The sequence below is a fragment of the Bufo bufo genome, chromosome 5 (genome assembly GCF_905171765.1).
Source record: "Bufo bufo chromosome 5, aBufBuf1.1, whole genome shotgun sequence".
NCBI classification, from domain to species: Eukaryota; Metazoa; Chordata; class Amphibia; order Anura; family Bufonidae; genus Bufo; species Bufo bufo.
The window spans coordinates 86,311,726-86,327,918 of NC_053393.1; the positions used below are offsets into that span (position 1 = coordinate 86,311,726).

General features: G+C 44.6%; 1 protein-coding gene across 1 annotated transcript in view; it reads right to left on the reverse strand.

Moving 5' to 3' along the window:
- LOC121001278 (Y+L amino acid transporter 2-like) overlaps positions 1 to 16,193 on the reverse strand; it is a 134,810-nt gene that overhangs the window by 69,170 nt on the left and 49,447 nt on the right. The window contains exon 2 of the mRNA XM_040432271.1: positions 5,088 to 5,625. Coding sequence (XP_040288205.1) covers positions 5,088 to 5,601 — 514 coding nt within the window. The 5' untranslated portion in view covers positions 5,602 to 5,625. The remainder of the gene's footprint in view (positions 1 to 5,087; positions 5,626 to 16,193) is intronic.

Genomic DNA, 16,193 nt, shown 5'->3' on the forward strand with positions numbered 1-16,193 from the left:
AATAACTCAAGTATGAACTCAGCCTTACAGGTCGATGTTAGCGCCAAGAAGAAGCGCACTCCTTTCACACCGTCATCAGCTGATTCCACATAGATGTCTACAGAACCTGTTCTATTAAACGCTTATACAAGTAGAGCCCCCCCCCCCCCCGACAGAGCGGAGAGTGTGTCAGCAGTAAGTTTGTGTTGATGTCACTGATTATTTTGCAGTCTCTGATTCATCAGAACAATAACCCCCAAAAAACGGTTCTGGAACCTGTCTGTTGAGCATCCGCCTTCACTCGTCAGCATTTGGTCAGTAATCCATCAGTATTGCTAATGCCAAAAAACAGGAGTGGATCCAAAGCCGAGATGACCGAGTCAACCATTCAAGAACCGCTGGGTTTCTGGTCAAGACAAGACCGCTAGATGACACCAGGAGCTCAGGCCTCTTGCTGTGACTCCTGCTTCCACGCCCCCTTACTCTGCTGCGACCTGTGCCTGCTCCAGAAAAATTTAGGCCTCTGCCACTCCCCTGCGCAGGGCCTGGCACTTCTCTGTCTGACATACTGTTAGATCAAATAAATAAATTAAAAGGAAATTAAAACACCTCAAAAAAGTCTGTAATTTTCCCATTTCACCACACAATAAGCCCTTTTTATTTTGCCACTAATACATGACAAAAGGGCTTTAGAACATATAACTGCACCGCTGAACGGCAAATAGGCCCTTATTTTTTTCCACTTATACACGACACAGAAGGCTTTAGAACATATAACTGCACTGCTGAACGGCAAATAGGCCCTTATTTTTTTCCACTTCTACACGACACAGAAGGCTTTAGAACTTATAACTGCACCGCTGAACGGCAAATATATTTTTATTTTGCCACTAATACACGACAAAAAGGGCTGTCATTTTCGCACTTGACCACACAATGGCTAATAAGCCCTCCCCCCCCCCACTAATACAAGCCAAAAAATTCTTTAGAACATATAACTGCACCGCACAAGGGCAAATAAGACGTAGAAATATTTCCTTGTAATAAACCCTGTTAATGCCTGTTTCAAACAGCACTTGCACCCCAATAACAAGAACGTTTGCTGGAATTACAGAGCAGTATAATGGCAATTTGGATACTAAGTCAGTGCAGCAAGGTGTAATAGGATTGTTCCTATTATCCAGGCTGTCACCTCCCCTACTGAACCCTGTTCAACATAAATGCTGTGAAATAATTCCTCCCTATCCTTTCCCTACACCTTGAATAATATTTCCCTGCACTTGTAAATCGTTTTTTAGCACAATGAAGTTCTTTCTAGCACTGTCCCTAGTGCCTGCTGACGTCTCTCCCTGCACTAAGTACACTGGAAATTGGCAGAATCAAGATGGCTGAGGCTATTTATAGGGCTGTGACATCACAGGGCTGGGTTGCTGCTTGGCTGCATGTATTGCATTATGGGTGATCCCGCCTTCCCAGAGTTCCTTGCTCCATGTCCTCACACGCGCAGCAACAATTTTAGGAAAAAATGTGATTCATTACCATGAAGCGTGAGGAAATTTGCATTCGGTCTGAATCAAATTTTTCCTGAAATTCGGATAGAATTCCACTTCGTCTACTTTATTTTGCTCATCTCTAGTTGAGAGTCACTTCAAAGAGCTCTCTGCATTGAGCTGCTTCACAGCCCCTCCCCTCTGCTTCAAGTGGCAGCTGTAGTATCCAACAAGGAGACAACTACAAGCACCACTCATTGCAGAGAGGAGAGGCGTTGAAGCAGCTCAGTGCAGAGAGCCCTTCATAGTGAAGCTCTACCTTCACTACAGTGCAGAATAAAAGTTCATATTCTCACTACTCCTGATCATAAAGGCTTCACATAAGGTATGTTAGTCCTATTCTCCCCAGCAACTACTTAGTGCTGCCAGCAGTTTAGCATTGTCAAAGCTGCTGACACATTCCTTTTAAGCTTGTATGCCAGAAAAGTGTCATACAAAAGCAGAAAATTATTCTCCAAAAATTGTTCTTCTTGGCTTCGGTATAGATTTCTTTTTCTGGTTCACAGACCACCCAAGGATACACTAACATTATTCAAAGGATTAGTAATTGCCTCCTAAGAGTCAGCAGGGACGCTTATTATTAAGACTGGTGTCTGAGTCTTAATACATTCCCCCATAGTATGTGAAGATTCACAAAATAGAAAGAAGGCTCCAGCACCAGACGTAGACGTTTCAACAATCCCGATCTTTATTCATCAACATATTCCAAATGGATACAGCAGTCAGTGGCACTGGCTCCCACTTAATCCCAGTAAATCTACGCGTTTTGAACAGTAGTGTTCTTAGTCATGATCATGACTAAGAACACTACTGTTCAAAACGCGTAGATTTACTGGGATTAAGTGGGAGCCAGTGCCACTGACTGCTGTATCCATTTGGAATATGTTGATGAATAAAGATCGGGATTGTTGAAACGTCTACGTCTGGTGCTCGAGCCTTCTTTCTATTTTGTGAATCTACATTTAGGACTGGCTTGAGTCCGCCCCGTGCACCGCCACATAGGACACCGGAGGTGAGCTGGCTATTACCTTTCTTTTTTCATAGTATGTGAAGGTCCAGCTCATCACAAAATCTAGCTATGATTGAAGGAAAGTGATTAAAAAAGAGGAGGAAATCGCATCAACAAGATATAGAGATACTATCATAGACATCATCGAATAGTTAAAGGGTCACTGAGTTTCAGTGGTGTGCCAAGGGGGGGAAGGGGGGTCTGCCCCAGGTGCCAGAACAGAAGCAATGAGCGCTTCTATCAATACAGATGGAAGCACTCATTTCTTTTCCCTTTATAAGATGCAGTGCATTTTATAAAGGGAATACTAGTGAGCGCTTCCATAATGCAGAAGCGCTCACTAGTCTGCAGGATAAGGGGGAGAGAAGTGCTGTGAGCGCTGTCCAGTACTTTTCAGGGCCTGCGCTGCTGTGTCCTGTCAGGACGTACAGAGCGCACTCTGACCTGATGCTGCAGGAGGTCAGGTGACTGCAGTGCAGGCCCTGAGAAGAGAAGAAAGCCAGGAAAGGGAGAGTGGCGACAGGAGAGGTAAGTGACTTTATTATTTTACAGTCTGATCTGAGGTCTGATATAAAGGTTTAATGGGGGGTCTGGAGAGGTCTAATGGGGGTCTTGAGAGGTCTAATGGGGGTCTGGAGCGGTCTATGGGGGGGTCAGGAGGTCTGACTGGGGGGGTCTGGTGGTCTGACTGGGGGGTCTGAAGTGATCTAATGGGGGGTTTGGAGGTTTGAAGGTCTGACTGGGGGGTATGGAGGTCTAATGGAGTCTGAAGGTCTAATCGGGTCAGATAAGGGGTCTGGAGGTCTGATATGGGGGTCTAGTCTGAGGTCTGATATGTGGATCTGGAGGTCTAATGGGGGTCTTATATGGGGGTCTGATATTGGGTCGGGGTCTTACATGGAGGTCTAATGGGGGTCTGATCTGAGGTTTAAAACTGGGGTCCTATATGGGGTCGAACATAGAGGTCTAAAGGGGGTTTGGTCTGAGATTGGGGGATCTCATTTAGGGTTTTTATATGGGGGTCTGATCTGAAAGGAAGGTGTTTTTTTTTTATTACTAGCGCACAATATAAAGTGGTACCAGTATTTTCAGGGGGACTGTTTCTGCAGGAAAGTATTGGGGAGCACAGTGGACACAGTATTGGGGGTGGCAGGATGGGGTGTTGAGAAGGTGGGAGGATGATGGAAAAGTAGGAAAGTAAAATGTCTGTTTGTTAAACTCTGCAGAGACGAGGAGAGGGTGAAAAAAAGTCACCATGGTGGTCTGGTCTAACAGGAGAAGAAGAGGAAAGAGAATATCTACATAAGAGAAGAGAAGCGCTGTATGTCATGTTTTCCAAGTATGTCTTTAAAGGGGTTGTCCGCTTTTTTTTTTGTATGAGAGCTGCCTTCTTTGCTCTGTTTACCTGCTCATCACTGCAAATGCTACGGCGAGCAGGTGAACAGAACAGAGAAAACAGCTCTCATATGAGCGCTGCCCTCTCTTCACACAGCTGGGGGCACAGAGGGCATTACTACTATGGAGGGGGCACAGAGAGCATTACTAATGTGAAGGGGGCACAATGGGCAATTCTACTATGGAGGGAGCAAAGAGCGAGAGGGTATTACTACAATAAAGGGGGCACAGTGGGCATTATTACTGTGAAGGGGGCACAATAGGCATTATTACTGTGAAGGGGGCACAATTGGGATTTCTACTATGGAGGGGACACAGAGGGCATTACTAGCACAGTGGGCATTATTACTGTGAAGGGGCACAATGGGCATTATTACTGTGAAGGGGCACAATGGGCATTATTACTGTGAAGGGGGCACAATGGGCATTATTACTGTGAAGGGGGCACAATGGGCATTAATACTGTGAAGGGGGCACAGTGGGCATTATTACTATAAAGGGGGCACAATGGGGATAATTACTATGAAGTGGACACAATGGGGATTATTACTGTGAAAGGGGCACAGAGAAGGCATAACTGTGAGGGAGGCACAATGTGGGCATAACTACTGTGAGAGGGCACAGTGTGGGCATAACTACTGTGAGGGGGCACACATCTGTACAAAACTACTGTGAAGGTTGTACAATGAGGGCAATACTACTGTGAGGGGGTACAATTTTTTTAAAGTATTGGGAGGGGGGGGGGGGGGGGAGTGCCAGAGAAAGGACCCGCCCCGGGTGCCAAACACCATAAGCACCCCACTGCTGAGTTTTCCAATAACTTACTGATATGTTAGAGACATATCAAAAGTTTTGAGTGCTAAGACCCCCGTCATATGCTAAATTAGGAGAGAGAAGTGTTCATATAGCCTCCTCACTGCAGGCTTAGTAGACAACTATGGGCCCATCTTGGTTCTATCCTCTACAGCATAGAGAGAGAAACCATATGCAAGCTTTTCTTTCTCTTTATTCGAGAGATTGGTGGAGGTCTCAGCTCTCAGACTTCCACCTATCACAACTTTTGATATGTCTCTATATACCAAAAGTTTTTTGAAAACTCAGTGACCCTTTAAGCAGTTTAAGCAGATTAAAAAGTCACATCCATTTACACTTACATATACAAGCTGCTGCAATCAGTCTGACTGCTGCATAAGGTGGTTCACAGAATGGGAAGATTGGCTGTACAATATAGTTGGCAAATGTTATAGCAATAACTGCTTGTGTGGTGGGTTCCATAATTAATAACGAAGACCAGAGCCTGATGAAGGCAATGAATCCTCCAAATGCCTCTTGTATATAAGCATAGCTTGCCCCAGATTTTACGATAGATGTCCCAAGTTCTGCGTAACACAAAGCCCCGAACATAGAAAAGATCCCTCCGAGTGTCCAGACTATCAGAGACATTCCATACGATTCACTGTACATAAGGACACCCTTTGGAGTTACAAATATCCCAGATCCAATCATGTTTCCAACTATTAAGGAGACTCCATTGAAGAGAGTGATCTCTTGCTTCATCTTCATTTTATCGTCCATATTTCCCACAGTTCTCTTACTTGAATCTTCTTTTATTGTTTCTTTTTTTTCACTATTGTTATCAGAGCAAAATAAAGTCCATGGAGGCAACATGGTCGATAATCTTCACAGCTTTACCTAGTGTAGGAAAAAATAGAATATTATTCACATTCAGAAGTGTCTGCAAACAGGATTTGTCAGTCAGTATGCCCTAAGCAACATAAGCCGAAAGGAACAGGGAGAATATTCCAGTTCCAAATTCTTCGAGTAGCTGTGACCAGTTCTTGGAATACATTTACATTGTCATTTGTCGATTGCACCCCTGGTGCATCGGCACAATACTGTTAATCCGATTTTTTGGCCGTTATATTTTGTTTGTTAATAAAGCCAGTATCTGCTTCAGCCTCCTTGTCTGCTGTACTGTATTTGAACCCTGCCCTGCGGTCTCTTTCTCCTCTGGCTGCTACACATGTTATTCCTTTGAATTTGTATTCTGTGCTTGTCCCTATTTTTCATCCTTTGTAGACTCCATATCTAATGGTCAGTTGTCAATGAGCTCAGCTCCAGAGTGGACAAGGACTGGTTGATGTATGATGTCTCTCATACACTGCATAAACAGAGAAGCGGAAATCCTATTACCTTATCTTTCTGTAGCACATCCTCAGTGGCATCAGCATGAATGACATCATATCTCATTACTGAGGAGTGTAGCTGTGGATCTAGCACTGGGGTGAGATAGAATACTTAAGAGATGTAGTGGTTGTGCTGTAATTTTTGCTACCTGGTCGAGAAGTATGCAGCAAAAAGCTCAAAGTTTTAATGTGAGTTGCCAAAGTATTGTAGACTGCAAAGAAAAAATGTAGTCAGCACATCCCAATGCGCAGGTGCACCTTACCATGACGGAGGGCGCAAAAGCAAAAACAAACACAATGCAACAGCACTAAAACAACAAAGTAAATGCAATAGAGCCATATTCACTATAGAAAATATACTAGTGCTAATGCTATGCTCATAAATGTGAGATTCTCGGCAAATACATTTTGTACAAAATTATTTGTGCCTGTCTGCCAACGACAAAGCAATTTCATTAAGACAGGAACCTATGCTAAATACTACGTCCTCTGGTGCCATACTAGTCTCCATTAAATTCAAAGAATGCAGGTTCCATGTGGATGCTGAGCCCACTCTACAGTATATTTCGCCTCTTTTGGTGCCACAATGGCCTCCATTAAATTCAGATAATGCAGGTTCTACATGCATGCTGAGCCCACTCTGTATTATACCTCCCCTGGTGGCAAATGGCCTCCAAAAAATGCAGGGAGAGCAGGCTACAGCTTTATACTTGCACTAATTAATATCAGCCTATGGGATAGACTGGTTAGTTAGGTAGGGGACAGACAGGTTACAAAGTATTGTCATTATACCGTGCTTCTCTCACCCTAGCTGTGGAATTGTGACAATTCACAGAGAACCTTACTTTTAATATGTTTTCTTTGAATATTTAATAATTTTATTATAGCTATTTCTTGTCCAGATGCTCGAATGAAAGAAAAAAAAAAGAAAAAAATGATTAAGCAAACTGATTTCTCGTTGGGAGCATATGGGCATTTTTGACCCAGTAGCTTTCTCTAATCTGTACTAGACTATACTGGACTATAAGCAAGATGGATATGCATGGACAGCGGGGAAAAGTAGGAACTGTTAAAGAGCATCAGTCAGCAGATCTGTACCTATGACACTGGCTGACCTGTTCAATATTCGCTTGGCAGCTGAAGACATCTGTGTTGGTCCCATGTTCATATGTGCCTGCACTGCTGAGAAAAATGATGTTTTAATGTACTGCAACAACTGATCTGAATCACTATCAGAATAATAATCAGAATAATTACTATATGGGGGCATTAAGGGGACTGGGTGTGTATAGTTATGCTTTGGACAGAATTAGAGGCATGGCCTAGTATGAAAAGAGTTATACGGCGCTAAGTGCATCACACATATTGTCCCTCTTTGCGATCTTCTAAAGTTGGGAGGTATGGACTATGATCTGTGGAAAAGCATGTGACTAAGACACCAGCCAGTCTGCCACCAATAATTCAAATTGTGTGTGTTGTACAGTACCCCAGAAGAGGGGCACTTGCAAATTGCTCTTGATTTGATGCTATTTAATGTGATCATTCTTTGTATTGCACTTTGTATGCATTCCCAAAAGCTGTCTGTTGGTGTTTAGATAATTATGCCCTGCTTTCCCTTCTGATGGAGAAACTTTCTAGTCAGGATTGCATCAGCCACTTTAGTTTTAGCTTAACCACTTAAGGACCACAGGTTTATACCCCCCTAAAGACCAGGCCCTTTTTTACAATTCTGCACTACACTACTTTCACCGTTTATTGCTCGGTCATGCAACTTACCACCCAAATGAATTTTACCTCCTTTTCTTCTCACTAATAGAGCTTTCATTTGGTGGTATTTCATTGCTGCTGACATTTTTACTTTTTTTGTTATTAATCGAAATTTAACGATTTTTTTGCAAAAAAATGACATTTTTCACTTTCAGTTGTAAAATTTTGCAAAAAAAACGAGATCCATATAGAAATTTTGCTCTAAATTTATAGTTCTACATGTCTTTGATAAAAAAAAAATGTTTGGGTAAAAAAAAAATGGTTTGGGTAAAAGTTATAGCGTTTACAAACTATGGTACAAAATGTGAATTTCCGCTTTTTGAAGCAGCTCTGACTTTCTGAGCACCTGTCATGTTTCCTGAGGTTCTACAATGCCCAGACAGTACAAACACCCCACAAATGACCCCATTTCGGAAAGTACACACCCTAAGGTATTCGCTGATGGGCATAGTGAGTTCATAGAACTTTTTATTTTTTGTCACAAGTTAGCGGAAAATGATGATTTATTTTATTTTTTTTCAAAGTCTCATATTCCACTAACTTGTGACAAAAAATAAAAACTTCTATGAACTCACTATGCCCATCACGAAATACCTTGGGGTCTCTTCTTTCCAAAATGGGGTCACTTGTGGGGTAGTTATACTGCCCTGGCATACTAGGGGCCCAAATGTGTGGTAAGGAGTTTGAAATCAAATTCTGTAAAAAATGACCTGTGAAATCCGAAAGGTGCTCTTTGGAATATGGGCCCCTTTGCCCACCTAGGCTGCAAAAAGTGTCACACATCTGGTATCTCTGTATTCAGGAGAAGTTGAGGAATGTGTTTTGGGGTGTCTTTTTACATATACCCATGCTGGGTGAGATAAATATCTTGGTCAAATGCCAACTTTGTATAAAAAAAATGTGAAAAGTTGTCTTTTGCCAAGATATTTCTCTCACCCAGCATGGGTATATGTAAAATGACACCCCAAAACACATTCCCCACCTTCTCCTGAGTACGGCGATACCAGATGTGTGACACTTTTTTGCAGCCTAGGTGGGCAAAGGGGCCCATATTCCAAAGAGCATCTTTAGGATTTCACAGGTCATTTTTTACAGAATTTGATTTCAAACTCCTTACCACACATTCGGGCCCCTAGAATGCCAGGGCAGTATAACTACCCCACAAGTGACCCCATTTTGGAAAGAAGACACCCCAAGGTATTCCGTGAGGGGCATGGCAAGTTCCTAGAATTTTTTATTTTTTTGTCACAAGTTAGTGGAAAATGATGATTATTTTATTTTTTATTTTTTTCATACAAAGTCTCATATTCCACTAACTTGTGACAAAAAATAAAAACTTCCATGAACTCACTATGCCCATCAGCGAATACCTTGGGGTCTCTTCTTTCCAAAATCAGGAGAAGTTGAGGAATGTGTTTTGGGGTGTCTTTTTACATATACCCATGCTGGGTGAGATAAATATCTTGGTCAAATGCCAACTTTGTATAAAAAAATGGGAAAAGTTGTCTTTTGCCAAGATATTTCTTGGGGCCCCTAGAATGCCAGGGCAGTATAAATACCCCACATGTGACCCCATTTTGGAAAGAAGACACCCCAAGGTATTCAATGAGGGGCATGGCGAGTTCATAGAAATTTTTTTTTTTTGGCACAAGTTAGCGGAAATTGATATTTTTAATTTTTTTCTCACAAAGTCTCCCGTTCCGCTAACTTGAGACAAAAATTTCAATCTTTCATGGACTCAATATGCCCCTCACGGAATACCTGGGGGTGTCTTCTTTCCGAAATGGGGTCACATGTGGGGTATTTATACTGCCCTGGCATTCTAGGGGCCCTAAAGCGTGAGAAGAAGTCTGGAATATAAATGTCTAAAAAATTTTACGCATTTGGTTTCCGTGAGGGGTATGGTGAGTTCATGTGAGATTTTATTTTTTGACACAAGTTAGTGGAATATGAGACTTTGTAAGAAAAAAAAAAAAAAAATTCCGCTAACTTGGGCCAAAAAAATGTCTGAATGGAGCCTTACAGGGGGGTGATCAATGACAGGGGGGTGATCAATGACAGGGGGGGTGATCAATGACAGGGGGGGTGATCAATGACAGGGGGGTGATCAATGACAGGGGGGTGATCAGGGAGTCTATATGGGGTGATAACCACAGTCATTGATCACGCCCGTGTAAGGCTTCATTCAGACGTCCGTATGCGTTTTGCGGATCCGATCCATCTATCAGTGCATCCGTAAAAATCATGCGGACATCTGAATGGAGCTTTACAGGGGGGTAATCAATGACAGGGGGGTGATCAGGGAGTCTATATGGGGTGATCACCACAGTCATTGATCATGCCCCTGTAAGGCTTCATTCAGACGTCCGGATGCGTTTTGCGGATCCGATCCATCTATCAGTGGATCCGTAAAAATCATGCGGACGTCTGAATGGAGCTTTACAGGGGGGTAATCAATGACAGGGGGGTGATCAGGGAGTCTATATGGGGTGATCACCACAGTCATTGATCACGCCCCTGTAAGGCTTCATTCAGACGTCCGGATGCGTTTTGTGGATCCGATCCATCTATCAGTGGATCCGTAAAAATCATGCGGACTTCTGAATGGAGCTTGACAGGGGGGTAATCAATGACAGGGGGGTGATCAGGGAGTCTATATGGGGTGATCACCACAGTCATTGATCACACCCCTGTAAGGCTTCATTCAGACGTCCGGATGCGTTTTGCAGATCCGATCCATCTATCAGTGCATCCGTAAAAATCATATGGACATCTGAATGCAGCCTTACAGGGGGGTGATCAATGACAGGGGGGTGATCAGGGAGTCTATATGGGGTGATCACCACAGTCATTGATCACGCCCCTGTAAGGCTTCATTCAGACGTCCGGATGCGTTTTGCGGATCCGATCCATCTATCAGTGCATCCGTAAAAATCATGCGGACATCTGAATGGAGCTTTACAGGGGGGTGATCAGGGAGTCTATATGGGGTGATCACCACAGTCATTGATCATGCCCCTGTAAGGCTTCATTCAGACGTCCGGATGCGTTTTGCGGATCCGATCCATCTATCAGTGCATCCGTAAAAATCATGCGGACATCTGAATGGAGCTTTACAGGGGGGTGATCAGGGAGTCTATATGGGGTGATCACCACAGTCATTGATCATGCCCCTGTAAGGCTTCATTCAGACGTCCGGATGCGTTTTGCGGATCCGATCCATCTATCAGTGCATCCGTAAAAATCATGCGGACATCTGAATGGAGCTTTACAGGGGGGTGATCAGGGAGTCTATATGGGGTGATCACCACAGTCATTGATCACGCCCCTGTAAGGCTTCATTCAGACGTCCGGATGCGTTTTGCGGATCCGATCCATCTATCAGTGGATCCGTAAAAATCATGCGGACATCTGAATGGAGCTTTACAGGGGGTTGATCAATGACAGGGGGGTAATCAATGACAGGGGGGTGATCAGGGAGTCTATATGGGGTGATCACCACAGTCATTGATCACGCCCCTGTAAGGCTTCATTCAGACGTCCGGATGCGTTTTTTGCGGATCCGATCCATCTATCAGTGGATCCGTAAAAATCATGCGGACGTCTGAATGGAGCTTTACAGGGGGGTAATCAATGACAGGGGGGTGATCAGGGAGTCTATATGGGGTGATCACCACAGTCATTGATCACGCCCCTGTAAGGCTTCATTCAGACGTCCGGATGCGTTTTGCGGATCCGATCCATCTATCAGTGGATCCGTAAAAATCATGCGGACGTCTGAATGGAGCTTTACAGGGGGGTAATCAATGACAGGGGGGTGATCAGGGAGTCTATATGGGGTGATCACCACAGTCATTGATCACACCCCTGTAAGGCTTCATTCAGACGTCCGGATGCGTTTTGCAGATCCGATCCATCTATCAGTGCATCCGTAAAAATCATATGGACATCTGAATGCAGCCTTACAGGGGGGTGATCAATGACAGGGGGGTGATCAGGGAGTCTATATGGGGTGATCACCACAGTCATTGATCACGCCCCTGTAAGGCTTCATTCAGACGTCCGGATGCGTTTTGCGGATCCGATCCATCTATCAGTGCATCCGTAAAAATCATGCGGACATCTGAATGGAGCTTTACAGGGGGGTGATCAGGGAGTCTATATGGGGTGATCACCACAGTCATTGATCATGCCCCTGTAGGGCTTCATTCAGACGTCCGGATGCGTTTTGCGGATCCGATCCATCTATCAGTGCATCCGTAAAAATCATGCGGACATCTGAATGGAGCTTTACAGGGGGGTGATCAGGGAGTCTATATGGGGTGATCACCACAGTCATTGATCATGCCCCTGTAAGGCTTCATTCAGACGTCCGGATGCGTTTTGCGGATCCGATCCATCTATCAGTGCATCCGTAAAAATCATGCGGACATCTGAATGGAGCTTTACAGGGGGGTGATCAGGGAGTCTATATGGGGTGATCACCACAGTCATTGATCACGCCTCTGTAAGGCTTCATTCAGACGTCCGGATGCGTTTTGCGGATCCGATCCATCTATCAGTGGATCCGTAAAAATCATGCGGACATCTGAATGGAGCTTTACAGGGGGTTGATCAATGACAGGGGGGTAATCAATGACAGGGGGGTGATCAGGGAGTCTATATGGGGTGATCACCACAGTCATTGATCACGCCCCTGTAAGGCTTCATTCAGACGTCCGGATGCGTTTTTTGCGGATCCGATCCATCTATCAGTGGATCCGTAAAAATCATGCGGACGTCTGAATGGAGCTTTACAGGGGGGTAATCAATGACAGGGGGGTGATCAGGGAGTCTATATGGGGTGATCACCACAGTCATTGATCACGCCCCTGTAAGGCTTCATTCAGACGTCCGGATGCGTTTTGCGGATCCGATCCATCTATCAGTGGATCCGTAAAAATCATGCGGACGTCTGAATGGAGCTTTACAGGGGGGTAATCAATGACAAGGGGGTAATCAATGACAGGGGGGTGATCAGGGAGTCTATATGGGGTGATCAGGGGCTAATAAGGGGGTAATAAGTGACGGGGGGGGGGGGGGTGTAGTGTAGTGTAGTGGTGCTTGGTGCTACTTTACTGAGCTACCTGTGTCCTCTGGTGGTCGATCCAAACAAAGGGGACCACCAGAGGATCAGGTAGCAGGTATATTAGACGCTGTTATCAAAACAGCGTCTAATATACCTGTTAGGGGTTAAAAAAAACACATCTCCAGCCTGCCAGCGAACGATCGCCGCTGGCAGGCTGGAGATCAACTCTCTTACCTTCCGTTCCTGTGAGCGCGCGCGCCTGTGTGCGCGCGTTCACAGGAAATCTCGGCTCACGCGAGATGACGCCTATTGGCGTTAGTGTGACCTGGGAGCGCCGCAGAAATGACGCCTTTCGGCGTTAGCGTGACGGTAAGTGGTTAACCTGAGGGAGAGGCAGCAGCCACTCCAGTCTGGGTCTGCTTGTGAGAAGCACCAGCCTCAGAGCCTGGCTGAGCACCTGTTTGGCTGTTACTGGTGAGAAACCCAGCTTTCCTGAAACTGAAGCCAAGGAAAGAGAACAGGAAACGCACCATGAGGGAAGGAGGAACAAAGACTGTCTAGTGTCACAAGGTCTGCATGCAAGCAAGATATTCACTGTTTATGGTCGATATAGAGACTTTTCTGCTTGTAGAAGGATTAACAGTTAGTAATTACTAGAAAGAGAACTGCTTGGCAGTGCCCCCGATCTTAATGGACAAGTAGCCCTGAAGCCGTTCTATTCAATGCAAAAGCAGTTGCTAAGCTTTGAAAAGCTTTCAGGGCTTAGACAGTACACTTGCTCTAAGGCATCGAGAGCGCACACATTCAGTCAAATGGCACTATGACATCACAACATTGCCTTTTGCCTGTCAATCAAACAAAATGTTACCGCCCACTCAGCAGACAGAAAGTAGGGTGATCTGGTGCTGCTGAAGAGGTAAGACAAGGAGATGAGACAACCCCTTTAAGGTGAGCTGTGCGCTAGTATGAAGAGCTTTTCTCACCAACAGTCAGTCACAGAGTGACATGTTGACCGGCTCTAGTGACTGACTGGGGGTGAGAGAAAGCCTCAATCAGTCTGTAGCTGTAGCGCACACTCAGACAGAACAATGTTGATATTTGAGCATGGAGCCACAGAAAAGGAGGATACCCCAGCATCCATCCAGGCCTTGCGCCAGACACAAGACAAGGAGGCAGGAAACCAGACAGTCAGGACTAGAGCTGGATTTCTGGCCACCCTACTTTCTTGCTTCAAGTGTGTGGATGGTTTGTAGTCTAGGACGCCTACCACATTTATAAAAACTTTGCACACCTGTGATTACCTTGATAAGGCTCCATTCACACGTCCGCAAATGGGTCCGCATCCGTTCCGCAATTTTGCGGAACGTGTGCGAACCCATTAATTTTCTATGGGGACGGAATGTATGCGGACAGCACACAGTGTGCTGTCAGCATCCGCATTTGCGGAGCACGGCACCGATCTTCAGGTCCACAGCTCCGCAAAAGATACAACATGTCCTATTCTTGTCCGCAGCTTGTGGACAAGAATAGGCATTTCTATAGGGGTGCCGGGCGGGTGTGTTGCGGATCCGCAATTTGCGGGTCCGCAACACACCACGGACGTGTGAATGGAGCCTAAGGTTGCAAAGTGTTTAGAAGGAGATCAGGGACTACTACTCCTATTATCATCATTGTTGCCATTTGTCTATATACAGCTATTAGAAAGAGACTGCACCATGACTTGATATTGTTGGGTGCACTCCCATTCTGCACTTAATTCTCTACAATTGGCTTATTTGCTGACTCCAACACCATTTGACGGCCACAGCACCTACATCTTATGCCTTGCACTCGCATCAAACCCACAAAACCAAGGGCACCCCAACTACCATCAGACAGGACTACCAACATCAGGGTGTGCCCAGAGGGAAGAAAGGGTGTTCCCTCCTATTACCGCCCTGGTCCTAGGGAACATCAGTATGAGGACTGCCTCTGTGAATAATTATTGCAGGCAGAGCCACTACATTTCCAAACCTCTGGCAAGAATTGAAAAACAATGACATGCAGATGCCAATGAAGAGTGTGCACAATGTTTTGCAAGGATGAGATACTACCACCTGTTTAGAGTATCCAGTAATGTGCCATGAAGAGAAAGTGCCATCGCCTGTAATGCAGCAACATCCTTCTTCATTGCTATCAAACCAGAAAAGACTTTGACCAGAGTATGGACATCTAAAGAAGCTGGTGGCATCACATGCCAAGGCAGGGCAAGCTTCTTGACTTTGTGTGAAACTAGTAACCACTAAGCTTGTTGCCCCACATGGATCCAGTAAAATTTATTGAGGGGAATTTATCATTGGGAGAATATTTGAAGTCAGTTTTGCTTGAGTCTGTGTTGGAGTACTTTGTGCCACATTTATCAAATGTCACAGGTTCTTTGATAAATTTGGCTTGTCCTTAAACCTAACACTTCTGTCTAGAGAAGCTCCTCCAGTTTTCCCACTGCACCCTCCTCCTGGAGTGAGATTAAGACTTAGGCCCTGATTTATCATACCTTCACTCCAGAATTCTGGAGTCAAAAAGTCGCAAAATAGGACTTTTGCGACTTTTTACAATCACTTGTACAAAATTTTGCGACTTTTTGCATTTTTACAAAAGTTTTGCAATATGGGTGGAAAAGTGGGTGTGGTTAGCTATAGCGATAAATTCCCCCCTTATTTGTGACTTTTTTAAAAAGTCGCAATGATAAATCTGGAGTGAAACTCATTAACATAGCTAACCACACCCACTTCTCCACCCATATTACAAAACTAGAGTGAGTGGTGTAGAAATGCAAAATGTCACGAAATTTTGTGCACGTTAGTGTATACAGTCACAAGTTTTTGCGTAAGCACTAAGCGCTTAAATTTTGCGCAAACGAGTGCAAAAAAGTTACAGAAATCCTATTTTGCGACTTTTTGATGCCAGAATTCTGGAGTGAAGGTATGATAAATCAGGGCCATACTGCTCACAGACCTCAGACATCTGCATGGACTAACCTCCTTAGGCTACTTTCACATTAGCGTTTTTGCTGGATCCGGCAGGGTTCAACAAAAAGGCTTCCGTTACTGATAATACAACCGTCTGCATCTGTTATGAACGGATCCGGTTATATTATCTTTAACATAGCAAGGACGGATACGTTTTCTAATGTGTCAGATAGAAAACAGATCCGTCCCCATTGACTTGCACTGTGGGTCATGACAAATCCGTCTTGCTAT